Source organism: Eptatretus burgeri, chromosome 17 (assembly GCF_056783735.1).
Source record: "Eptatretus burgeri isolate ZD-2024b chromosome 17, Ebu_testis_v1, whole genome shotgun sequence".
NCBI lineage: Eukaryota > Metazoa > Chordata > Myxini > Myxiniformes > Myxinidae > Eptatretus > Eptatretus burgeri.
Genome location: NC_140977.1, coordinates 7636243 through 7663844, shown reverse-complemented (window position 1 = coordinate 7663844; position 27602 = coordinate 7636243). Strand labels below are relative to the sequence as shown.

Genomic DNA, 27602 nt, shown 5'->3' with positions numbered 1-27602 from the left:
ATGCAAAGTTTCATGGCGATCAAATTTGTAGTTTTTATTTGAGAAGGAAAACACCATTTCCTTAGGATTCTGAACGGACAGTATGTTATTTGTTTTTCCCCTTGACCTTTTGTATGATTGTAAAATTATACTAATTAGGTCAATTGCACTTTCAAGTTGCTGGGAAGGTGCTCCATAATGATTCCTGTACGTTATCTAAAAGTCAAGTCGATAAAAGTATCAGTCAGGAGAGCGTGTCCCAACTCCCTGAAAAACCAATGCATTAAAGATAATTCAATGTTCCATTTATATTCAAGGATTTCTTCACATTTACCTATTAATATGGAATTTAAAACCCTTGTATTTCATTACTTCCTCAATATTTCATGCAGACCTAACATTATTTGAAAGTACAAGATAAAAGAGGGAAAACAAAAATTTTGACCTTATTTGACCTTTTGACCTCCAAATTTGACCTTAAAGGTCAAATGCCATTTTGGCAACTGGGTGATTCTAAATGCCTGGACCAGAGTGATACTTTCCAGCATGGTTGCCAGCTTTGAACAAAAAATGCTATCAAAAGTTTTTTTAGGCATATTCCCTGGGCTTTGCCTGCCGACCAATATGCTTTAAACAAAGAAACACCGTAATCGCGTCAACGAAAAAAAAAATTAAGCAATTGAAAGCCGACACGATCCCCATGAAGATTAAAGATCATTCTCATCCAATGGAAAAGAAGAATAAGGACAGAAAAGCTGGCAAAAAGCAACAGAAACGGATGGTAAGTAGCGTACTGTTGCCCCGGCGGTTGAACAGTTATGTTCAATCAGTGATAATTAACCTGTTGTGCATCACTCATTCACTCACACGTACTGTACATGTACAATGTGAGGGTAGTCTCATCTAGTATGGTAATAAGCATCCATACATCTAGTATTGGACTGTACAACTAACAACGTTGACAACTAAACGTAACAGCCCTTACTTGTACGGGTGGACCCATTGACGTACATTGTCTAGCTACATGCATGCACATCTTACTATAATTCACCGTCTGTCCGTCTGTCTGTTTCCAAATACCGCAAAAATGGCTGAACTGATCGCAACCATTTTTAGCAGCGTTTCGCGTAGCGAACGCTGCTCATAGAGAGCTCGGCGTTGTTCTTCTTCTTCTTCTTCTTCTTCTTGTGAAGACAAAACCTTAATCTCTAGGACTCGGCTCTTGTATGTACAAGATCCGGATCTCCTTAAATACTGAGCACATGTACACATCCTCACATAGACGGTGCCTTTTGAGAGCGTCTATCATGAACTTTTAAATATATTCGGACATTTGCTTTAAAGTTTCGAAAAGTTCACATTACTATTTAAAGATTATTCCATTTATCGTAAATACATTATTTATTTCGTAAATACACGATATATCGTAAATACATTATGACGCGTTTCGCTATTGGCTTAACAAGGCACGCGACGAAATATCGGAAGTTGTTGTTTTTTTTTAAATTTTTTTAGCCGACAAAACCTTTAGGACGCTGCTCGTGGACACATTTGTCCTTGTTTGGGTGTGTAATCCTGGGACCCCTTGGAGTAAAATAGGCATAAGTATAACAACATGACCCCCTTGATGGCTGGCTCCCGTAGGGAATGGGTGATTCTAGTCAATGTAATAATACAATACAATTCAAAGAAAAAAGAACATGTATGACACTTTCTATATTAAGTACCAAAAGGTCCATGCAATTTTTGGAAAGCCTTTGGTACTAACCCGATGGCTGATCAGGCCAGGCTCACCAAATGTAATGTAACAAGAAAAAAATAAAATAGAATAAAAACAGGACCGCCTGTCTTGATGCTTACCTGGATCAGGAGCAAGTCACTCAACCTCCCCACAGACCTCCTTAGACCCTGAATTTTTTGATGGCTTGACCAAACTTAGGTACATCATGGGTCAAGCTTCATTGAAATTGTGTGTACAGTTCGGAGAAGAGAGCAAATATCTATTTTTTTGGGGGGGGGTCAAAAACCCTCCTGTACACCCCTTTAATGAGCGCAGATTTTGAAGCTGCTGATAAACTTTGGTACATCACAGATGATGAAGGTTGTGGTGAAGTTTTATCGAAATTGTTTGTGTAGTTTTGGAGAAGAGAGCAAATACAATGCATGGCCAAAAGTATGTGGACAACTGCTCGTCCAACAACTCATTCCAAAATTATGGGCATTAATATGGAGTTGGTCCCCCCTTTGCTGCTATAACAGCCTCCACTCTTCTGAGAAGGCTTTCCACTAGATGTTGCAACATTGCTGTGGGGATTTGTTCCATTCAGCCACAAGAGCATTTGTGAGGTCGGGCACTGATGTTGGGCGATTCGGTCTGGCTCGCAGTCAGTATTTCAATTCATCCCAAAGGTGTTCGATGGGATTGAGGTCAGGGCTCAGTGCAGGCCAGTAAAGTTCTTCCACACCGATCTCGACAAACCATTTCTGTATGGACCTCGCTTTGTGCACGGGGGCATCCTCATGCTGAAACAGGAAAGTGCCTTCCACAAACTGTTGCCAAAAAGTAAAGTTGAAAGCACAGAATCATCTAGAATGTCATTGTATGCTGTCGCATTAAGATTTCCCTTCAATGGAATTAAGGGGCTTAGCCTGAACCATGAAAAACAGCTCCAGACCATTATTCCTCCATCAAACTTTACAGTTGGCAATATGCATGCGGGCAGGAAGTGTTCTCCCGGCACCTGCCAAACCCAGATTCATCCGATGGACTGCCAGATGGTGAAGCACGATTCCTCACTCCAAAGAACGCGTTTCCACTGCTCCAGATTCAAATAGCGATGAGCTTTACACCCCTCCAGCTGACGCTTGGCATTGCGCATGGTGATCTTAGGTTTGTGTGTGGCTGCTAAGCCATGGAAACCCATTTCATGAAGTTCTCGACGAACAGTGCTTGTGCTGATGTTACTTCCAGTCAGTTTGGAACTTGGTAGTGAGTGTTGCAACTGATGACGGACGAGTTTTCCACGCCACACGCTTCAGCACTCGGCGGTCCCATTCTGTGAGATTGTGTGGCCTGCCACTTCGTGGCTGAGCTGTTGTTGCTCAGAGATGTTTCCACTTCACAATAACAGCACTTATAGTTGACCGGGGCAGCTCTACCATAGCAGAAATTTGATGAACTGACTTGTTGGAAAGGTGGCGTCCGATGACGGTGCCACGTTAAAAGTCACCGAGCTTTTCAGTATGACCCATTCCACTGCCAATGTTTGTCGATGGAGATTGCATAGCTGTGTGCTTGATTTTATACACCTGTCAGCAATGGGTGTGGCTGAAATAGCCAAATCCACTAATTATAAGGGATGTCCACATACTTTTGGCCATGTTGTGTACCTATTTGGGGGGATTAGGATCCCCCCACTATAGACCCCTTCAATGAGCACAGTCAAGAGACCTTTGTTATTTTTTTTGAGATTTTGAGATTTTGACGCCACGATAAGACGCCACAATCCTCTTATGGTTTCGCATCACGATATATTTTGTTGACGTTGTTCCATCACAATCCCACAACAAAAGTAAAGTGTCAAAAGATATCGTGATGGTAAACCATAAGAGGATCGTGGCGTCACATTGTGGCATCGTAATGTGGTGTCAATCTTCATCGTTTTTCTTCTTCATTCTTCTTCTTCATCATCCATCACAATCCTACAACAAAAGTAAAATGTTAAAAGATGCCGTGATGGTAATCCACAAGTGGATTGTGGTGTCGTATTGTGGTATCGTAACATGGTGTCATTCCTACCTTGTTTGTTTTTTTTTTTGACATTTCATCCTCTTATGTTTTTACTTTTTTTTTTTCTTGTTCTTGCTTAGTATTTTAATATTTTATGCTTAGTATTTAAAATGCTTAATATTTTATATATCTTGTTATTTTGGTATATATGCAGACGACACGAACTTCAATAAACATAATTTGTAGGAGCTCGTGTAGTCTGCAACTAACGTTCAAACAGGACGTGATTAATCGGTACATAGTCTTCACCGACTCACCAACCGTGCTTTTCGTTTTTAAATATATAGACTCTCGTGAATCGGCTCGCTATGCTCGCCTCTCCACACTTCGTTGCAAAGAATGACGATTACCTTTTGAAAAATTATTATTATTAACTTTTAAATTACCTTTGTAAATATGTGTCTATATTCATTAAATCCCTGTGTTTATTTTAAGTTGATGGTGTCCGTGTATCTGTGAGTTTGAGTATAAACCCCTTGTGCTGTGCCTCCGTCGCTCTGCTCGTGCCGTCAATGCCCCCCCTGCATGCACCATAATCTCTGAGGATCACGTGTCCACCTTCTAAGGAAAACCACTCGGCGATCCAGGCATGGTCGGTGTTAACCGCCCGTCCACCAAAATTGGGTCGGGGGATAACTTAACTGGACAGGCCCACGACTAACATATATATATATATTGTTGCGGTATTCGCGCCCGCCGGCGTGCTGACGGCCACGTAACTCGAATCGCGGCACGTCGCCCACCGGACGGACAATCCAGTCGTGACCCTCTCGGACTAACGCCGGGAACCAGTCACGGGTGGACCTTTCGGTCTCACCGCGATCGAGCCAATCAGCCCCCGCGTGGGATAGGGTTGCTCGCCAAATTCGACCTACCTAAGTACCCACGCGGAGGGTAGACCGGGCGATCGCACCTCGCCGCAGGTCGACTTCGGACACGGGCCACTTAAGCGACCCGTTCCGTACTATCGGGATAACCGAGCGGTGTTATTCGTCGACCTCGACGGTTCGATTAATTATCGGGCGTATTCAGCCCACTACCAACCCTTTACGTGAAGCAAGATGAGGATTCAAAGAAAGAAATGACGAAGCGAAGCGGGAAACAGTTCAATAATAAAGCACATTTATTCGCGGCACACGGGAAGCACACAAATACAATTCCACCAAATGCACACAGAAAAGACACAATGTAATTTACACAAAAAGCAAATGTAAAAGCGAAAACACAATGCAGAGCTAATACCGACTACCGAGCACACGGCAACACTTATACAATTCTACCTCACAGACGGCGCCGACAACACATACCCAAAACCAAGGAAAAGAATACCCTCAAGGATGAGGCGGGCCTGAGGCCGAGACCGGGTCGCGCCTACCCGTCTGGTGATGAGACGCGGAGCGGCGATGGCGCCTCAACTCCGCGGGCCTCGCGGACAGTGTCTGGTAGGGGGTGGGAAAGGGGCCCCCTTGGTCGCACTATCTCAGCGCGGGGGGAAACAGGAGGGGGTTGCTGATGCTCGGGGTATAGAGGATTTTTATTATCCCGCGACGAGCGTCTCCACCTCGGCCAGGTCGCGCTGTCGGCCTCCCAGGGGTGCAGCTCCCTGCACGACGCGAGCACCCCCTCGTCCGGTGTCGCCGCCTTTCCACAGCTCGTCCCCTCCGTTCCGACTCCAACGCACACGACGAGCAGCTCCACCGCCCGCGAAGTCTTGACTCTCTGTTTCCGACTCTCCTACTCTCCGCCTCTCCGCCTCTCGACTCTGACTGACGAACACGGTCCTTTTATCCCCCCGTAGCTTCGCCTTTGACCCCCTCCCTTTGACCTTTCACCTCGCTCCCCATTGGCCCGAGAAAAAGTGGGCGTGAAGGCTTTTTGATCCATAAATTTGCATATATCGATCGCCCTGGAGGCGGGGCCAAATCGCCCCTCGCTCACCGATTGGACGGCAAAAAGTGGGCGTGTGTCGTTTTTGATCCGTTTTTGAAGCACAAAATCCGTGATTTTGTACACGCTGTTCGACGCGCGCCCTGCACGAGTCCAACACCGGTACCCACAGCGGGGCAAGAACGGTGGCGATGCTACGGTTGCGAGGTGTGACGGGAAGGTCGTGGCGGTTGTGGTGAAGCGGCGTTGTGGTTGGTGGTTGATGTTGTGGTTGTGGTGGTAATCATGGCGGTTGGTCCAAAATAAAGATAGTAAAAGAAAAACGGCTATCCTGAAGAGTCGCAGCACGCATAAATGACATGTATTCCCACTAGACAACGGGTTTGGGCCTAACTACACATATACTTGCCGAGATACCTCACCTAAGGGACCTGAATGGTGGTTTGCGAATTTGGTAACCACAACAATATATATATATATATATATATAGATATATATATATATATATATATATATATATATATATATATATATATATGTGCAACCCCAAAAACAGCAGCAACAACAACAGCAATGGGGGGACTTGTAGACCTTCGACATGTCACAGGTAAAAACCACCAATTTATCACATTCAACTTTCATTGAATCCCAGGTACAATTCCTCTTTAGCAACACAAGTCCACCCTGTTTATGAAAATTTACAGCTGCATCAGGTTTTGGTTGAGAAGTTTGACATGAAAGTAAACATAATAAAATAAATAATGGAGACTGATGAGTTTGACTTACTTTCCAGCAATGGAGCAGCATCGTTGGACTTCTTTGGAGGAGAATCACACGGTTCTTGCTTTACATGGTCTTTGCTCAAAACCTCTGGAAAAGTCTGAAGAACATGACTTTGGAAACATACTGGATGAGCTTCATCTGCAAACAATATCATGTCAGTCAATTAGGGAAAGGAAACACATCAACAAGGGAATCCAAACCAAAAAAATAAAATAAAAGTAGAAGACTTTGACAAGACAAGCACAAAGGTCAAAAAACAAACAAGTGATAGTATGCCCTTGACAGGCCGGATTGTCTGCTACAACAAGTGTGGGCCGTCATGATTGGGCGGTGCCCCGGAATGGGTCGTGTGGGGGGGGGGATTACAAAACCAGGAATGTTGGGAATTCAGGGCCATTGCAACTCTTCTTGGCTTTTTGAAAGTTGCTCTTCCACAATTCGAAAAAAAACTAGAACGGCACTCGGTAGAGTGCATACCGACGCCAGGCTGAACAGTTTACGTTATGTATCCACTGATAGGCCAGATCTGGATCTGGAACTGAACCTGAACCAAAATCGAATTGGCTTGTTCTCATCACCTGACCGACTCATCAACCTAGTTTCGTCATAACGTGTTCACAACGTTGAGATATCATGCTAGATATCGTTTTTAGCCCTATCTCTCAATGGTGAAAAATCACTTTCAAAATTCGAGTTTCCGAATCCAGATCCAGGTCTTCACCAAAATCTAACTATTTTGTCCTCATCATACACCCAACCTATCCACCAAATTTCATCCGAATCCGGCCACAACTTTTTGAGATATCCTGCTCACAAACAGACAGACAGACAGACAGACAGACAGGGGTGAAAACAACCTCTGCCCACCTTTGGTGGCGGAAGTATAAAATAAATTAATAATGCCAAAAGTAATTCAACGCAACTTTTACAGGTTTATTTTAAACCGATTCAAAGCAAACATACCATTCGGTTTCCACTCATTTATTTAATTGGTCAATTCACAGATTCTTCTTTGATGGTATGCAGCACAAGGTTGCGGGGTAGCATCATTGACTGAGGGTGCAGCTGCACCGCTGCTGCAATGCCCTCTGCTGGTTAGGGCAGGAATTTGGAATATGACCATGGTTCTGGCAATAGCTTTCCCACTCTTTGCGAAGGACACCGTGGGATCTTTAACGTCCACCAAAGAATGTTGGCAGCTGGGACGTGTTTAAACGTCCATCAGAGGTGACGGCACACACACATTGCAGAATCACCCTGCCTGTGAAACACTGGGATGACAGTTTATAGCTGGCTCAGGATTCAAACCCAGGCAACTCGACATCTTCGAGGCAAGTGTGCGTACTTCTAGGCCAGCCTATCAGCCCATAACACAGCTGTAGAGAACAAAATTTATGATTGAAAAGCTTTGAGAAAACATGAACGTAAAATAGAGCTCAGTCTCAGTATGCTAATCGGCCACAATGACGTCACTGGTTAAGATGCTTCCGAATCTGAAGATGAGCCTGATCCGCTATCTGAATCACTCTCGCAGGTAACTTCAGTCAAGAGGCCTAAATTTAATACACTGCAAATTAATAAATTTTTTTTTTTTTTAATGTTTTGAAAAGAAAAATGAAAGGCCTATTTTCTTTTGGGTGCAAGTCGACTTGGATATGAGTTGATTCAAAGAGCAGTAATATGGATGGATACATTGTCTTCATTTCCATCGGACGGATACATTGAAGGAAAGCAGGGAATTTGAAAGAAGTGGGTTTGGGGTGGATTAACGGTGGTAGTAAAGATCAAGATTTTGGATGGGGGAAAATATGAGATGGTGAACAGCTGTTTTGAAGACTTGGAGGGAGGAGTGGGATTGAAGAGAGTGTTGGAGTTTGTCCAGAGATGAGAAGAAAGAGGAATGAAAGAGTGAAGGTGAGCAGTGATTCTTGATTTTGACAGTTTCACCAGAAGGGGGTTTATGATGGACCTTGAGCGCCCTGAGGAAAAAAAGGGGGGACAGATCACAGATGGTGATCAAACGCAGGGTGGGCAAAGCCAGAGAGGAGACAGAAGAAGACAGAAAGACCATCCACCTGCCTCCGATGAGAGATCGAGAGACCCAAAGACTCGACTTCATCGCGAGAGATACGATTGATCCTAAAAGCCTTGGTTTCCACAGCGTGAAGTCGAGCTAGGTGCGAGGTGGGAGCAGCAACCCAGAGGGGGGAGCAGTACTCCATCAGACTGCAGATGAAAGCTTTGGAAATGGATAGAAGCTCAGGTGTGCCAAAGAAGGACTTTGCATGACGGAGGATGGTCAGTCGGTGACTGGCATTGGAGGCCAGCTTGGAGATGTGGCTTTCCCAGGAAAGATCGTGGCAGATAGTGAGACCCAAAAGCTTGAATGAAAGGACTTCTTCAAGGGGATTGTTGAGAAAGTAGATGGGGAGGTTCCAGACGGTCCTTTCGGAGAGACACAGTGAGAGTGTGAGATTTGTCAGGATTGAAAGACATGTTCCAAGTGTTTGACCAGCTTGTGATTTTATCCTGGTCTGCAAAGTGAAGAGGCTGCTGGATGCTGGTCTGAGGGATGACAGATCTGAGGGATACCGGTCTGAGGCAGAGGGTGGAGTCATCAACAAAGTGATAAAGAGGATTTTCCAGAGAATCAGAGAGATCATTGATGAAAACCAGAAAAAGCACAGGGCCAAAAACACTGCCTTGAGGAACTCCAGCCTGGAAGGAAAGAGAAGATGAGAGAATTCCATTAAGAGCCGCGCGTTGACTGACAAGAGAGGAAGTCCGCGAGCCTCGAGTGGACATTGCCTTGGATACCACAGGGACTAGTGCCCAACTGTGTCTGCGGACATCCTCCTGCAGTTGGGTTACTTTTTATGAGGAGGTTGGTGGCATGATTTGCACTCTGGCCACTGTAAAACCTTTCATTCCACAAGACATATGAAAAGCACAAAAAGAAACCAGAGTTGGTGTCAAAGCCACCTAATGCTCGCCTGTTTATACATTTATCGTTTTTAGCTCGCCTGTTCGAAGAACAGAGAGCTATAGCGATACCCCCGGCGTGAGCATCAGCGTGAAAATGTTAAATTTTTTGTATTACGGAAAAACTCCTCGACGGATTTCGACGAAACTTGGTGGGGGGGGGTTAGGTATGGTCCAAGGATCATGCCATTAGATTTTGGACTTGGTCCCCCCCCAAAAAAAATTTAGAGAATTTTTTTTTTGCATTTCTACATGTTTTAAGTGATTTCCAACCCCCCCCCCAAAAAAAAATTGTTAGAGAAAAAAAATTTTGCAACTTTTTTTCAACAAAATTTCGATTTTTTTTATTGCATTTCTTCATGTTTTAAGTGATTTCCAATCCCCCCCCCAAAAAAAAAATTGTTAGAGGAAAAAAAAATTTTTTGCAACTTTTTTTTCAACAAAATTTCGATTTCTTTTTTTTGCATTTCTGCATGTTTTAAGTCATTTTCATTTTGACGAAACTTGGTGGGGGGGGGTTAGGTATGGTCCAAAGATCATGCCATTAGATTTTGGGCTTGGTCCCCCTCCCAAAAAAAATTGTTAGAGAAATTTTTGTATTTTTTTTTTGCATTTCTACATGTTTTAAGTGATTTCCAACCCCCCCCCCAAAAAAAAAATTGTTAGAGAATTATAAAAATATTAATTATTAGACTCGTCTTTTAAAAACGATAAATGTGTAAACAGGCGAGCATTGGGTGGCTTTGACACCAACTCTGGTTAAAAGACTAGTTAGCTCGCCTGGTCGAAGAACAGAGAGTGATAGCGATACCCCCGGCGTGAGCGTGAAAATGTTAAATTTTTTGTTTTACGGAAAAACTCGACGGATTTCGACGAAACTTGGTGGGGGGGTTAGGTATGGTCCAAGGATCATGCCATTAGATTTTGGACTTGATCCCCCCCCCAAAAAAAAATTGTTAGAGAAATTTTTTTTTTGCATTTCTACATGTTTTAAGTGGTTTCCAACCCCCCCCGCCCAAAAAAAAAATTTAGAGAAAAAAAATGTTTTTGCAACTATTTTTTCAACAAAATTTCGATTTCTTTTTTTTGCATCTCTAGATGTTTTAAATGATTAGGATTTCGACGAAACTTGGTGGGGGGGTTAGGTATGGTCCAAGGATCATGCCATTAGATTTTGGACTTGGTCCCCCCCCAAAAAAAATTAAGAGAAATTTTATTATTTTTTTGTATTTCTACATGCTTTAAGTGATTTCCAACCACCCCCCGCCCCCCAAAAAAAAGTTGTTAGAGAATTTTTTTTTTTTGCATTTCTACATGTTTTAAGAGATTTCCAACCCCCCCCCAAATTGTTAGAGGAAAAAAAATGTTTTTGCAACTTTTTTTTTTTTCAACAAAATTTTGATTTCTTTTTTTTGCATTTCTACATGTTTTAAGTGATTAGGATTTCGACGAAACTTGGTGGAGGGTTAGGTATGGTCCAAGGATCATGTCATTAGATTTTGGACTTGGTCCCCCCCCCAAAAAAATGAAGAGAAATTTTATTTTTTTTGCATTTCTACATGTTATAAGTGATTTCCAACCCCCCCCCCCAAAAAAAAATTGTAAGAGAATTATAAAAAATATTAATTATTAGACTCGTCTTTTAAAAACGATAAATGTATAAACAGGCGAGCATTGGGTGGCTTTGACACCAACTCTGGTCTAATAATATTTTTTTTAAAGCATTGCAGTGAAGTCTGATCCAAATAATTTTAAAGCAATATATGTATTTGTATATTGTAATCAGTAAAAAATAGTGTGGTAGATAAAAACAGAAAGGAAACTTGAGGGGGAGCACTCGGGAGAGTGCAAAACCTCCGCCGCCAATACTGCTGGGTCACTCAAGTGAACCTTACATCTTATTCATTAAATATGATGTCAACAGTGCTGACAGAGTTATAGTTCTTTTCTCCATTTTTTGTGGGGGGGGGGGGGTTGGAAATAACTTAAAACATGTAGAAATGCAAAAAAAAACAAATCGAAATTTTGTTGAAAGAAAAGTTGCAAGAAATTTTTTTTTTCTCTAACAATTTTTTTTTGGGGGGGTGGGGGTTGGAAATCACTTAAAACATGTAGAAATGCAAAAAAAAAATTTTATCTAACAATTGTTTTTTGGGGGGTGGGAGTTGGAAATCACTTAAAACATGTAGAAATGCAAAAAAAAAATTTTTTTTTCTCTAAATTTTTTTGTGGGGAGGGGTTGAAAATCACTTAAAGCATGAATGCAAAAAAAAAAATTCTCTAACAATTTTTTTGGGGGGGGGTTGGAAATCACTTAAAACATGTAGAAATGCAAAAAAAAAAATTTCTCAAACAATTTTTTTTGGGGGGGACCAAATCCAAAATCTAATGGCATGATCCTTGGACCATACCTAACCCCCCCCCCCACCAAGTTTCGTCGAAATCCGTCGAGGAGTTTTTCCGTAACACAAAAAATTTAACATTTTCACGCTCACGCTCACGCCGGGGGTATCGCTATAGCTCTCTGTTCTTCGAACAGGCGAGCTAAAAAATCTGAACACCCACTCCGTGGAAGTATCTTCTGTGCAACTGCCCTTCACAGGGCAGCTCACCGGATGACGGGATTGGGACAAAGCCTTCGGGACCCCCAATCTTTGATGATAGGCGGGAAACCATGGGGTAACCTTCCCGGGTCAGATTGCGGTAGTGTGTGTCGGGATAGTGCTGAGGTGTCCTCCACCAGACGGCGGTTGCCTTGAGTTAACCTGAGGCGGTCCCTTCGGCTGGGTGCCTGGAATGTCCTTTCCCGAAGAAAGGATGATCACCGTCTCTGTTATCATCTGAGCTCAAGCATTTGGACATCGGTATTGCAGCACTCTCTGAGGTTAGGAAATCGGATTGCGGCGAGATCATAGTGGGTGGTTACACCTACTCTTGGTCTGGTTGCTCTGATGGTTACCATGTCCAAGGTGTTGCTGTAGCCGTGTCCAATAAGCTGACTCCAATGATAATTGAGGTGACACTGGTCAAGGAGCGTATTATGAGACAAAGGATTAGTCACTCCTTGGGTGTCGTTTCCCTCGTCTCTGTAAATGCTCCGACTGAGGTGAGTGATCTCACCGTGAAGGATGCATTCTATGCCACGCTTGAGTCTGTGGTTGATAAATGCCCAAGGCGAGATATTCTTTTAGTCTTGGGGGATTTCAATGCAGCGACTAGAACTGATAGGGATGGTTATGAGACATGTGTTGGTCCCCATGGGTCTGGAACTGTGAGCCTGAATAGCACTAAGTTCCTTGACTTTGCAAGAAGTCATGGACTTAGGGTGGCTGGTTCATGGTTTCAGCACCCACAGGCTCATCGCTGGACTTGGTATTCCAATGCTGGCGGTGCGGCAAAGGAGATTGACCACGTGTTCGTTGATGGACGCTGGAGGATGATCCAGAACTGCAGGGTTTACCGGAGGACTCAGTTCCTCAATAATGACCACAGGCCTGTTGTTGAAACTTTGAAGTTTCAGCTTAAATCCAGGAGCATGGTACCATCCCTGCCGAGACTGGATGTTGACAAGCTCAAGGATGAGAGGGTAGCTGAGGAGTTTGCAAACAGGCTGAGTGGAGATTTTGGGGGACTGGGTGCTTTGGGGGGTCCTGAAGAGTTGTGGAGTGCCTTCAAGACGACCGCTCTTGATGATGCCAGTCAATGTCTTGGAACTTACCGAAGGGCGAAGAATAATTTTGTGTCTCAAGGGACACTGGATACCATTGACCAGAGTCGCAGGGCCAGGCCGAATGGCAGAGCTGAGCTGTTCAGGGAGCTGAGGCGTAAAACTGTACGTGCGCTAAGGGCGGACAAGGAGGCCTATGTGTGAGGAATCTGTGAGTGGGTAGAGCATCACCTGTGGTCAAGTGATTCTCGCCCTACTTACAGGGAAATTCACGCTTTGCGTTCCTCCAAGCCCGTCCCTCAGTGTACTGCAGTTATAGCAGAGGGTGGTTGGCTCTTGACAGAGGAGTCCGAAGTGAAGGCCCGCTGGGCCGGTTACTTTGAGCGGCTGTACCAGGCTGATCCACCAACTGTCGAATTGGATGCCAGGGGTGTTACAATCCCGATTGCTGACCCTCCAATAAACTGTGGTCCACTTTCGTTTGTGGAAACAGGCTGCAGTGAATCGGTTGAAATGGGGTGAAGCTCCTGGGATCTGTGGCATCCATGCTGAACTTCTCAAGGCTGGTGGAAATGCTGCACTTGTGTCATTGCATGCAGTTCTGTGCTCTGCCTGGAACACAGGCATCATCCCAACTGACTTGAAGAGGGGCCTTGTTGTCCCTCTCTGGAAAAGGAAGGGTGATCGCCAATACTGCAAGAACTACCGAGGGGTGACGATGCTCTAAGTGCCAGGCAAGGTCTTTTTTCGGATAATTCCTGATCGGGTTCACCACCATCTGCTTGAGCACCAGCATCCAGAGCAGTCAGGCTTCACATCAAAGAGGTAAACGATTGACCGTATCCTTGCTCTTCGGGTCTTCACCGAATGCAAGCAAGAGTTTAGGCAGGGGCTGCTTGCAGTCGATGTTGATCTCTGTAAAACGTTTGATTCAGTGAATCGGGATGCCCTCTGGAGGATTCTTGGTCTTCGTGGGGTGCCACCAAAACTGATCAATCTGATGTCTGAACTCTACTCTGGTACTGAGAGTGCTGTGAGATGTGGTGATACCATCTCTGACATATTTCCAATTGTTACTCGAGTTTGTCAGGGGTGTGTACTGGCCCCCACACTTTTCACCACTTGTATGGACTGGATTCTGGGGAGGATGTCGGAGAGATCAAGTTGCGGTGTATCGTTTGGGAATGTCAAGATCTCTGACCTTGATTTCGCAGATGATGCAGTCATCTTTGCGGAGACTTTAGATATCCTTTTGGGGGCCCTCGAGGTGCTGAATGAAGAGTCGGAGATGCTGGGATTACGGGTTTCCTGGGTCAAAACTAAGATCCAGGCTTTCAATGACATACTAGCCAAAACCCCATCACAGACGGATTCCGTTCATTCAACCACCCTCACCAGCTCACCCACACTCGAAGGACATGGACTGGACAGGGCGTGCTTGCCCCCGCCTACTCATCTCCCGCCCCTGCCCCATTCCCCCCCACCTCCCACCCCTCACCTTCAATTTGATTACCACCACCCAAAAATTTAATTACCCCGGCCCCGCCCCCGCCTCTTCACTCCCCGACCCCCGTCTCTTGATTCCCCATCCCACTTGCCCCCGGGCCCCCGCCCCCTGTCCACCCGCTCACACTCAACCCCGCCTTATTCACCCCAGACCCCGCCCACTCACCCCCCGCCACATTTCCCCCCCGTCTCCCGCTTTCAATTTGCTTACCCCCGCACAAAAATTTGCTTACCTTGCCCCCACCTCTTCAATCCCTGCCCCCGTCTCAACGAAAAGTGTTTATTCTGCTTCAGAGTTGAAGGTTGACAATTGCCACGATGTGCGATGCACTCTTACAGGTACGAAGTTTCTTTCAGTCCAGGTCACAGTACCGAGAAAAACGTGACGCGACCGCTAGGAGGAGCACAACATTGGTCCTTCAGTATTAATATAATATATAGAAGATACAATATTTCTTGTTACATTTTTTGTGTCAAATTTGCATTCTGAGGTAGTCAGCATGTGCAGAAGAGGGTTTTGCATTGCAGACGCTATTTTTTGAGGAGTGATATTACACCTCTCAGCAGTAACGGTCTGTCGATGGCAGACGTAATGACGTCACCGAATGACCGATGACGTCATGACGTCCTGACGCCTCTCAGCGTTGACGTCACACATCGCCATGTAAACGAATGTAACACGAAAAGTGTTTATTCTGCTTCAGATTTGAAAGTTGACTATTGCCACTATGTGCGATGCACTCTTACAGGTACGAAGTTTCTTGCAGTCCAGGTCACAGTTCCGAGAAAAACGTGATGCGACCGCTAGGAGGAGCACAAAATTGGTCCTTCAGTATTAATATATAGATTGGATGCTGCTATCCTGTCTGTACTGTTTGTGACGAGGATGTTGAGGTCACGGAGAGATTCACTTACCTTGGCAGTGATTTTCATGTCTCTGCTGGCTGTGAGCCAGAGGTCAACAGATGTCTGGGCTGGGCCTAGGGAGCCATGGATTCACTGGATCATGGGGTGTTTGTGCTGCCGGTACCTGTGCGGGAGGACGGAAGTCCGAGTCTTCCAGTCTTGCTCTATGGATGTGAGACTTGGACTCTGACCAGGGATCTTAGACAAAGACGTAATTCCTTTGGTACCAGGTCTCTTCGGAGAATCATTGGCTATCGCTGGTCGGACTTTTTGTCCAACGAGCGGTTGCTGGGAGAGTCTCAAATGAGATTTGTTACCTGCATAGTCCGTGAGCATCAGCTGCGGCTGTATGGTCAAGTGGCTCGTTTTCCTTACGCTGATCCTGCTCACCAGATTCTCTCAGCGAGGGAGCCTTGTGAGTGGAGGAGGCTAATGGGCTGACCACGTGCCTTGTAGTTGCAGCAGGTTAATCAGCATCTCAAAGAGATGGGGATGGGCCAGATATCTGCCTGGGGGATGGCCAGATGGAGGAGGAAGGTGGACGCAGTGATGCGGTGCTCCGGTGCATGCTCCCATATCTGACCTGACCTGACCTGTTGGCTGTAACAGGAGAGGAAGTCTGCGAGATGTCCTTAGTACCATAGGAAGAGAGTTTGGTGAGCAGGGCAGGGTGCCAGACCGTATCGAAAGCATTCAATATGTCGAGGGAGATGGCTCCGATGTCATGTCTGGCATTGAGGATCTCCATCCATTGTTGAGAGAGCACAAGCAACATGTCCAGGGTAGAGTGACCTGGTCTGAATCCAAATTGATGATCAGAAATTAGGCCATTGGAGAAGAGGAAGGATTTAATGTTTATGGTCGGATTTAGATATACATGTACAGCATATGCAACATACTTGTATTTAAATAACAAAAATTAATCCCTTTTCAATTTATAGGTTTATGGATACCCTCAAATTTGCAGCCATCACGTCTTTCAGAAGGGTACTCGTGACAACAATGCCTCCGAACAAGGATGCATTGTCACAGCATGTCCAATGTGCAAACTACCAGGCTGCCATCTACAAGCGAGCCTTGGTGCAGTGCCCAGATGTGTCATCTCCCAATGGAATAGGCTGGAAAGTTGCAGTTGATGACATCACCATCCATTGGATGGATCTGCCCCCTGCACCTGACATTTATTTAATTATTATTTAAATATTACATTTCCTAATTTAAATTAATATTACTTCATAATTTTAATCAATACTAGACGACTGGTGAACTTGTTGGGTTCCCGTTGTGACAGCGGTTGATCAAAAAAAAGATAGCTCCAGCGAACTGTACCGTTGAGGTTGTTTGCATTGATCAAATAATCCCGAAGAGTACTTGACTGAATCAGGAATTGATTTAATAATTTTTTTCGTTGCCTGATTTGAACGAAACTTGATATTGCGCACAATGTGAAAAAAAAAAAACGGAGAAAAGAAAATCAAAGAAATTATCGCGCGTAATCTTCTAAACACAATTTTATTTATAAATGAACACGGAAGTATTAGATCAAAATGGCGGTTTGTTTTATGCTTAAAAATAAATCGTTCTTTGTCTGTACTAAATGTTTGAAATTTTAAAATAAATAATTTCAAGAAAATATAAAAAAGATAGCTCCAGCGAACTATACCGCTGAGGTTGTTTACATTGATCAAATTCTCCCAAAGAGTACTTGACTGAATCGGGAATTGATTTTTTCCAAAAATTTCTGTTGCCTGATTTTAACGAAACTTGATACTGCACACCGCCGGTAAATGGTGAGTAAGGTGGGCCAAAAATGTTTGCGCTGTCGTGTACGGTTTTGGCTGTATTTCAGGAATATACATACATACATACATACAAGATGAGAGTTTTAGTAATATATAGAGAGAGAGATAGATAGATAGATTACAGCTATTAATTTAATTGTATTGCATCGCATTCATTGTATATTTGCTTGCATCACAAGTTGTGTAGTTATAATACAAAGTTTATCAAATCAAAATTATAACGACAGGAATGTATGTAATGATAACTGAAATTTATTACAAAATTATTAATTGAGGGGAAACTCATCGTATTGAAAGCATTACAATAATGCAAACAAGGCTTTGGGGACAGGATTGGGGAGGGGTGAGGTTTGGGGAGGGGGGCGGGTTATGCAATTCCCTGTCCCCACCCAAAACTATTCCTGTAAAAATACTTAACTGTACAATTTCCAGAATGAATTTCGAATGATGAAAGACCTGTCATCTCCAAAACACCACCCCCTGCCCCCCCCTCAAACCTCCTTCCCAAATGAACCAAATGTTGGTGCGTCGGAAATGTGCAAGAGACAATACTCGAAATAACACCCCCATAATATTTTCCAATTGAAATTTACATATTCTCCAAGTTTGACCAATAGAGGGCACTGGTTTTATGCAGCATAATTAAAATGCATCTTTACTATAATTCATGGACTGGTGTTTGTGTGTGGGTTTGTATGTGTGTTTGTTTGTGAGTTTGTCATGCTACTCCTCCCACAATTCTGACCTAATTACATCCAGACTTGCTACAGAGGATCAACATAACCCCAATTAATATATAGGGGTGTTTTATCTTTGCCGGTGGTCTTGTGAGGGGGGGGGGGGGGTTGAAGAGGAGGGATGCAAATTCTCCATATAAATGTGTATCGTGCAGTGCCGCCTCCAAGTGGGGTATTACAAGTTTCCACCATTTACAGTATGTACAGTATTCCTGTCCCAATGTGTTCCAGTACAGTGGGGTGTTTTGAATTACAAGCAGTCGGTATGTTTTTGCTTCATACACGTACCTTCATGGGTTATATATTTTTCCTATACAGAGCTGTCAGTTGCTCATGCACCACCCAAATAAAGGTATGCGTCAGAAGAACGCGTTGCATGCTTGGAACAAGATCACCCGTAGGACGGGTACTCTATCAGTATTAATCAAAGACTGGTTTAATAGTTTTGTGATTGTGGATTTTGATATTAGCACTCAGCATACTATTGATTAATGAATTGCAGTGTTTCCACGTTGTCCAAAGAGGTGCACCACGGAAATCATTTTCTGGGCACGTATTGGAGGCATGTCTCATGGTCTATTCACTACAGATGTATCGTACATTTTACATGAGAGAGAAATTACAAACAATCACATTCGTTTTTTTACATCATGCAGAACAAAATATACTTTTGGGGGTTTGTTTGAAATATTCGCTCATGGTAAGTGTGACATATTCGAACAGTGCTCATTCGGAAGAATGTTTATGAAATGTCAATCATGATAATCTACCATTGTATGTTAGAGTAGAATGTCGTCGTGGTTCAGACCTTTGAGTTGCGAAGCCAAAACATCCACAAACTCAAACTCGGATTCCACCTTCACCTTCACGATAAAACCTGCAAACACACGAGAACATGAAAACACACATCACAAGGTTTTCAGCAAATTGTTACAATTAGTGCTTTCCATGATAAACGTGTGTGTGTGTGTGTGTTTTGTCACTTCGAAAATGGTTTTCTCTGCAACCGCTTGTCCGATCGACACAAAACTTTAAACATAGCGGGGGGGGGGGGGACTCCTCATGGAGAATTTTTTATTGCTAACTCTGAGGTCATAGGTCACATGGTATGGCAGCCATATCAGATTAAAGGAAAAAATTTTGACATCATTTTCTCCAAAACCGCTCAACAACAACAAAAAAAATTAAACTTGGCACAGGTCATCAACTCCCCTGTGGGGTTATACAGGGTGATAATGATGACGTCATCGGTGAAGTGGTATTCCAACAATAATTTGATTAATTGAAATCTTTATCCCCCCAAAAAAACAATAAATCTGAAACTTGATAAATCTGATCGATGACCGGATGTGAGTGAAGAATGAAATGTATTTATGATATTCATAACCCATTCCATGAAACTGTGATACAATAGGGTGCACGTATGATACAGGTACCTGCACCATAATTGGAGTGTGTTCAGTTAACAATAGCATTTTTGTTCAGAATGAACGCGCGAGGTGAGACTATGAGCACTAAGAGTGCCGTTAAAGTTTTTTTTTTATTTACTGTACCAGCTCAACTTTTCAAGAGGGTCTGACCAGCGGTGCAGGAGTGTGTTGAGGTCACACAATGGCAAGAAACACACAGGTGTAAAATTATGATAAAATTTCTCCATTTTTATGTAAAAGGTAAAAACACAAGTTGGAGGTGGCCATCCCAACTTAGTAGAACATGCCCATACAAACCCCGAATTTCAACGGATTTTGTCCCACAAACAAACAAACAAACAAACACCCACAGTACAACCAAGACATTTCAACAGTGGTTTAGGAGTACGTAGATACAGAGCAGGTATTTAAATTGGCCAGTTTTCGATTCTACAAGGTTTTCATGGAGAGATATTAAAATAAGTGTAACCGTCGCTGGATTCTGACTAACGGTGAACCGCCAGGTCAAACCAACCACCCACAACGATCCCCCTTTAGCGACGGACTGCAAAAAGAGACCATTCACCAACAGCCAGGAAAGCTAAACAGATCTTTACTTTGGTTTCCAGGGTACAGAAAACTCTCATGATGTCCTGTCGCTGCGATAGGTTGTTGTTAATACTTGGGGAGAGCAAATGTTGAAGAATCCCATCGCGCTTGACGAGCCCTGAATGGGTTCAGCGTCAAAACTCCAACGGACCAAACTGCACATACCCAACACACACCAACGTTGGAACAGGTATAAATAGTCAAAACGTGTTTGGGGGCGGGGGGTGGGTGGTAGGACACAAAAAACCTTCTCCCCAACATCGGAGCTGGCTTGGAGTTGGTCCTGGCCAGATTGCCCCTGCCGCAGTCGTAAGCATAGCTGTGCTCGCTGGCACGGACCTCAAACTCCGATGGCACAGCGCGGCTGCAACTCTACCCTTTTGCTACCAACGTCATGCCCTTCATGCCCACTCACCCCACTACCGCTCATTTATTGACCCTGCACATGGAACAAACCGTGCCCACCGCTGCTGTTGTAATCATGGTGGTGTTTGAGCACAGCGTTTGGCCGCGAGGTGTCAGGAAAATCGGGCCGTGAAGCAGGGTACGCATACTTGAGAGCCTGGGCCGTCAGTTCCGTCATATAGGACAGATTACAGAGGGATAATCGGGGGGGGGGAAAGGGTGAAAAAGGGAAAGGACAAAAATTGAGTGGAAGAAGGGGGAGGGGGCGGAAAAAACAATCACGATTATCGATCCTAATATATCCTCTGACATGTTCCTGTCGCACTGAGTACTCCTTTAATGTGAAACAGGTACTAATGACTTAACTTATCGACATTACTCCCTTTATCCCTGATCACGTTCCCACAACCATACGATGAACCTCTGAAACTTGTAAGACCCTCTCCCACGTGCCTCATCTCCCCACTCTTGAACCCCCGAGACTATTAACCTTTTTTAGAGCCTTAACCCCCCCCAGGCACTCCTTAAGTACAATCAACAAATTTCAACACATTCGGTTCAATTTGAACACACATAGACAGACATGGGTGAAACGTAACCTCCACAACCGAACGAACACACACACACACACACACACACACACACACACACACACACACACACACACACACACACACACACACACACACACACACACACACACACACACACACACACACACAGTTTGATTCTCACGATGGAACCCTTTCCAGGGACATCGTTTAAGGTGTTCTGCACACCTGCTTACCCCAGGTGGAGTCTCAGGGTCAGTAAGACCTCGAATCGCTCCCTGAGGGGAGTTTGAAGATCATTTAAAGATCACTTTGAATATCGCACAATTTCCAGGATTTCAAAAGATCTTTAAAAAAAAAAAAAAAAAAACTTCCAACTCTCAAGCCGCGGTCTGTGCCCACCAATGACCACGTGACCGTGGAATTTTTGGTTATAAACTCTCATTTGAATGATTCGCGTTGTGAATGAAAGAAGAACGAATTTTCGTTCAAAAAAACATCTTCATTCAGTGAACGAACTTCGAGGTTTTAAAAACCTTCTCCAGGGAGTTACAAATGTATTTATTTAAATAATCACCAATACAGTTACTCAGGAACTCGGCACGTACCGGGAATGGAGTGTTCGTCCTCGGGTGGACCGACCCTGGTCCGGGGGTTTGACCCCTGGACCCGCGGTCTGTGAGACTCCTCGTTTCCTCCATCGGAGATGTTCGTGGATCCCGAGGGCTTTGCTCTGTGATCTTCACCGGAGGGATCTCGGTTCATGGTGAACCGGACGGTACATTAGAGTCGAGTACAAGTACAACCCGGTATCCACGTCAACCACACCGTGGTTCGGGATGAAAGACCCGCACGATCTCCTCACTTCCTGAGAAACTCCTCGTATTCGCGATTCCCCAATCACAGATTCGTCACAAATTAAATGGGGACTTGGGGAGGAAAACGTGAATTCCGTCAAATCAAAACAACAATCGGGGCTCATTTCCCGGACGACATGCCCAGTGTAGTTTAAATAGTATCAAACATGATCACACCTGCAGAAAAGATTGGCACATTAAGAGGAAATTGTCGAATCATCATCATCATCATCGACATCATCCCATGGTGTTTTACATCCGAGACGTTTATCGAGAAGAATTGGCCCAGGTAACCATCGTTTGGCACCTCCCTGGACAAATTTCCACTTCATTACAGCTTGAACGAGGACAAGTACATGAACTAAAGTCACAATGGGGTTTGGTGCTACCGAATCAGGTACTAGGCCACAACCACAATCCGACTCATGAAGTCAGAGAAGGGCTTCATGATTCAAGCACTCTGCACAAGCTGCACGAGCTGAAAAAAAAATCCCGCTGCGGTGAAAGTCCATTCCAACACTTCGGAACCAGCTTTGCACGGCTATCTGGACTACCTCGTCGTTTTCATCATGCTGGCCTCTCGTGTGATCTGTCGAAAGGACCCAAACAGATGGTAGTTAGTCCGAGGAGGCCAAGTCCGGAGCTGTACGGGATGTGGGTGCATGTCCCGGGCACTCTTTGAGATTTCTTCTAATGTCGACGCGCAGCGTGGGTCGAGCCGTTGTCATATTGAAAGATCACAGCTTCTTTTTTTCTTTTTTTTTTTTTCTTCTTCATCGGGCGCTTTTCCTCAAGTGCACGTTTCAGTTTCTCGATTGTCTGAACGTCGGGAGACCATTGAGCTGTATGTATAACTGGAGCGAACATCCAGCACGCACTTCCGGGGCTTCGCAGCCGCCATGTTGGAATACCCTTCCCTCGGTAGAACGCGACAGGTACAGGCATATCTGAGTGTGATAATCGCTGGACTTCATCGGGTTCCGTTGACAGATTGATTCACGTTTCCTCTGTTTGTTCGTTTTCCTTCGGAGCCTTGCGATAGAGCTACAAAGGTGACTGAAAAAAACTAAGTCTGATTTTAGTAAATCCCAGGTGCGGATACAGGATTTTAGGTGGGAGAACAAAAATTTACATTGTATAGAAAAATATAATTTTGCCAAGCAGAGCGGGCTAATTTAATCGTTTATCATGTCAGAATGTTTACGATTCACGGACAGATTTTTATTAAAAATAAATAACTTTGATATCCATCTTTTTCAACAATGTTTGATAACTACCAGACCCTGATTTTTGGCACAATGAATGAGCACACTTCAAAAATGTAAATATAATTAAACCCTTAAAGCATTTTCTTACATCATCAAAACAAAACTCAGGAACAATCCAACACTTAACTCAACTATGTCAGTCATCGTGGCAGATTTTACGTTTAAATTTTTTGAAACGATATGCAATATTGTTGCGGGGCCGGGTATCGGTGGTGAGCACGACCACTAGAGGGAGCAGTAGAGTCGGCTCCACCGAACACACCGGAATTTAGGTCGTGACTCAGATAAGTCCGAAAGGCACGGATCCCTGACTGGATCATGAATTGCCAATAATTCGACCGCGTGGGATAGGGTCAATTGCCAAATTTCAATATACCTAATTACCCACGCGGCAAAGCTACCGGGAAATTCACACCCTCGACGGACCTCGAGCGGGACGAGCCGTTACCATGCCCGAACCGTGTGTAACCCGAGCAGAGGTTACCAAGGCCTGTCCGTCCAAATGAACAATTTACTGCCTCGCTATTTCTCAACACACACCATGCTAAGCCAACGAGAAAAACGCAGAAACGAGCTGGAACATTTAACAAAAGGGATATTTATTTATAATGGGGCAGGGAACATGCAAGAAGGCAGAGTTAACTGAATAAAAGCAATGCAGGAATGTACAAGGCAATTAAACAATTCTACTTACAAGATGGCACCACACACACACACACACACACACACACACACACACACACACACACACACACACACACACACACACACACACACGGTCAAGCCGGGCCGGGGTACCTGTCCACTTCATGTGGCCACACCGACTCCGAGACCACCACGGTGGGACCTGAACCCATGCCTCCAAGTCCACGGCCCACGAACGAAGCTGCTCAACCACGATCACCACTGTCTCAGATCGCTCCAGCCATGACCACACCATCTGCAGAATGCTCCTGCCACGACCACACCGTCTGCAGAACGCTCCTGCCACGACCATACCGTCTGCAGAATGCTCCTTCCACGACCACACCATCTGCAAAACGCACTCTTGTCTCTCCAACACTCATCCAGACAACCAATCTCCTACTCTTGAGGACGGAGGAGCTTCTTCTCCCCGCCACTCGCCTACTGGTTGGATGGTGGGTTGTCAGGCGACTCGTGGCGGCCTCCCGATTGACCGGGCCGAACACTCCATCTGGCTAAGGCGGAGCCAGCCTGAGGTGATTGCTTCCCTGATTGGGCAAGGGGTGGTCTGGTGGGAGGGGCAACGACCACCCTCCCACCGTGCGTGTCTGAGAACCCAAACAGAACAGCCAGGGGAGCACCCTATTCTCCACCTCACCCCTGTATGTGACACGATGCACGTGGGCGATGGCAGCGATGGTGCTGTTATTGTTGTAGTTGTTGATGTGAAAACCTAGCTGAAAAAAACCCCATAACGCACACATGTAATTCCCATTAAGCAGAAGGGGATGGATTCTAACTGTACACATACTTATCGACATAACTAACTTTTGGACCTGAATGTTGAGTGCGCATGGTTTCCAGATTCGTAACAATATTAGGTAGGCTTACCTACCTTATTACAGGTTTCATCCTCACACTGAAATTTTTTGGAAAAATTCACTGCACAAGACGGTTTCCTTTACCACATTCCAAGACCACATCTTCGGTTTACTAGCACAATACCTGCCCAACGGGTGATCTTGATCCAAGCATGCAACGCGTTCTTCTGATGCATACCTTTATTTTGGTGGTGTATAGGCAACTGTCCGCTCTGTGTGGACAAAAAAAAAAATAACCCAGGTTAGGTGCAAAAAGTAAAAACATACCAACTGCTTTTAATTCAAAACATTCACTGTACTGGAAATTGTGGGGACAGGAACACTGTACCATAAATGGTGGATACTTGTAATACACTCCCCCACCTGGAGGTGGCGCTACATGATACACATTTACATAAGAAATTTGCGTCCCACCTCCTCACCTCTCCAAGACCACCAGCAAAGATAAAAACATGATCATACATTAATTGGGGTCACGCTGATCTTATGGAGCAAGTATGGATGTAATCAGGCCAGAACTGTAGGAGAAGTAGCATGACAAGCACACACACACACAAACACAAAAACACCAGTCCGTGAATTATAGTAAGGACGAGCAAATACCACCCGTGGCTTCGCTGACGGAAATACTAAGAGGGGGCAGAAAAAGAGAGGGGATAGAGAGAGAGAGCGGGGAAAGTGAGGAGGTGGAGGGGGAAAGGTAGAGGAGGAAGAGAGAGAGCGAGGAGGGGTTTGGAATGGAAGGCAGCACAAGGGAATGCGGAAATGAGCACAGCAAAAAACACTCCATTTTGTCTGCAACTATATAGTATATTTTTTCTGATTTTACACCACTATGTGCAAAAACTACCATTGGTATTGCATGTCGAATGCGATCAAGACCTGCTTTCCATGCTGAGTGAGGATAAGATTTTAAAATCTCAAATTATGGAAACAGCAGCACAAGAAGGAACTTGTGTGAGAAGTACCACACCTTCGGCTGCCCTCCACTATCTTGCTGACCTGGCCTGGTGGCCAAGGACTGCGGGATGGTGGTGGAGCAGCAGGTATACATGTACAATGTACATTCAGTGAATCTGACCAGCAACGTGGCCCTTGGACAAGTCGATGTCACCTCAGGCTTCCAAAATTCGGCCCTAATTATATTACGGGTCTAATACGATCAACACTTGGTCTACGAGCTGATCGAAGATTATTTATAGCAGACCATCTTCATGCTATACTCTAATGCCCGCCACCAGCGTAAGTGATGGACGTCACCTAAGTGATTGCTAAAAAGGCTAATTCTGACTTCAGTATGAACAACATGCTCCTCCATTTGTCTTGCATGCACTCCCTGCCCCCTGGCCCTGCTTTTAGTCATCCTTCTCACAGGTGGAAACCAACCATGGTCCAAGACCTTCAAAATTTCCACGTGGCGCATGTAATCGGGCCTGCACTAATTACAAAGGAGCTCAGGAGAGTATACTATGTGAATCGTGTGACGCATGGTACAATGCAGATTGTGTTGGCATGGACAATATCCTCTTGTCTAACATGGGGAGAAGTGATTACCCCTGAGAGTGTCCTAACTGTGGCTTCCCAAATCCATCATCGAGCTTATTTGGCATGGTCATCATGGGCTGCGATCATGATACCTTCAATTCTACCCTCTTGAATACTACTAGCACTTCAAGCAGAGGCTCCACAAGTACTGACCCCACAGGTTCACCACTAGCCTCATCATTTAAACTACGTCTACGTCCAGGAGTTTAAACCATTTTTTAAGTCTACGTCCAGGAGTTTAAGTCTACGTCGAGGAGTTTAAATCACCATTTAAACTACGTCCAGGAGTTCGTGCATCAAACTTCCGCACCATGGTCAATAACTTCCAGAGGATTTATTCCAAACAGTAGTTCCTGAGCTTACAAAGCCGACATGAAGCAACCAAACCCGACATCATCATGGGATGTGAGACGTGGTTGAAGCCAGGTATAGGACAAGGCGAAATGTTTCCCCAGGATATCATCTCTATATAAAGGACAGGGAAGATTGCAATGGCGGTGTCTTATTAGGTATTACTACCAGTCTTAACAGTCAACAGATACTAACCGACACTGAATCTGAGTTCATAGTAGTTAAAGTGATGAATGGTAACCACAATATTGTAATTGCCTCCATGTATCGTCCATCTAGGAGTAACCTAAGCTCCATGGATTACCTTAATCAAGCCATCAAGGATCTGTATCACTCAAACCCACGTACAGCTGTATGGATTGGCGGAGACATGAATTTACCCGACATCAACTGGAAGATGGAGCAGATTATCTCTCACCAATATAGACAGAACATCAGTGACTCCTACCTGAAAACTTTGGCCAGCTTGGGATTTGAGCATATTGTGAACTTTCCCACTAGGAGAGACAACATCTTGGATGTTATCGCAATTCATCGCCCTTCCCTGATCAAACAATGTGTCGGCATGCCTGACCTTAGTGATCATGATCTTGTGTTCTTGGAGATGAGTACCCGAGCGTACAGACAGAAACCACCTTGCCATAAAATCCTTCTTTGGAAACAAGCCAACCAAGTGAACATTCCGTCTGATGCCAAAGCATGGGCAGATCAATTTGTGAATCGCTACTCTACCTTAACACCAATGGAGGTTCTGCTACTGAAATGGAGGCTCTGCACTGGAAAAAAAAATCGTTGAAGACAACATCCGCTCCAAAACCAGCTCATCCAGATTCAACCAATGCTGGTTTGACACATCAAATAAATGCACGCGCCGTAAGAAAACCCGCATCTACAAGAAGGCTCGGCACCACAACAGAGATAGAAACTGGCGGCATTACCATGACATCAAGAAGAAAACGCAGAACATCTGTCACCAGACCTATAACATGTACCTGTCTGACAT

At 44.6% G+C, this 27602-nt stretch overlaps 1 protein-coding gene across 24 annotated transcripts in view; it reads right to left on the bottom strand.

The window, feature by feature from the left end:
• The window catches only part of LOC147009201 (uncharacterized), a 315005-nt gene extending 287651 nt beyond the window's left edge, over window positions 1-27354 (bottom strand). For 8 of the 24 annotated variants that reach the window (XR_015052784.1, XM_085861576.1, XM_085861581.1 and 5 more), the window contains exons 1-3: window positions 21622-24796; window positions 18848-18916; window positions 6443-6577 (exon numbers count right to left, since the gene is read on the bottom strand). Coding sequence is in view for 21 of the 24 variants with exons in the window: in XM_085861576.1 (XP_085717702.1) it covers window positions 6443-6577; window positions 18848-18916; window positions 21622-21778 (361 nt within the window). In the remaining 3 variants the exon portion in view is untranslated. Of the gene's footprint in view, window positions 1-6442; window positions 6578-18809; window positions 18917-21621; window positions 24802-24827; window positions 24916-27173 lie in introns of those variants that run through there. The other 16 variants (XM_085861569.1, XM_085861566.1, XM_085861567.1 and 13 more) reach the window with 9 other exon arrangements.
• Window positions 27355-27602: the final 248 nt, after the last annotated feature.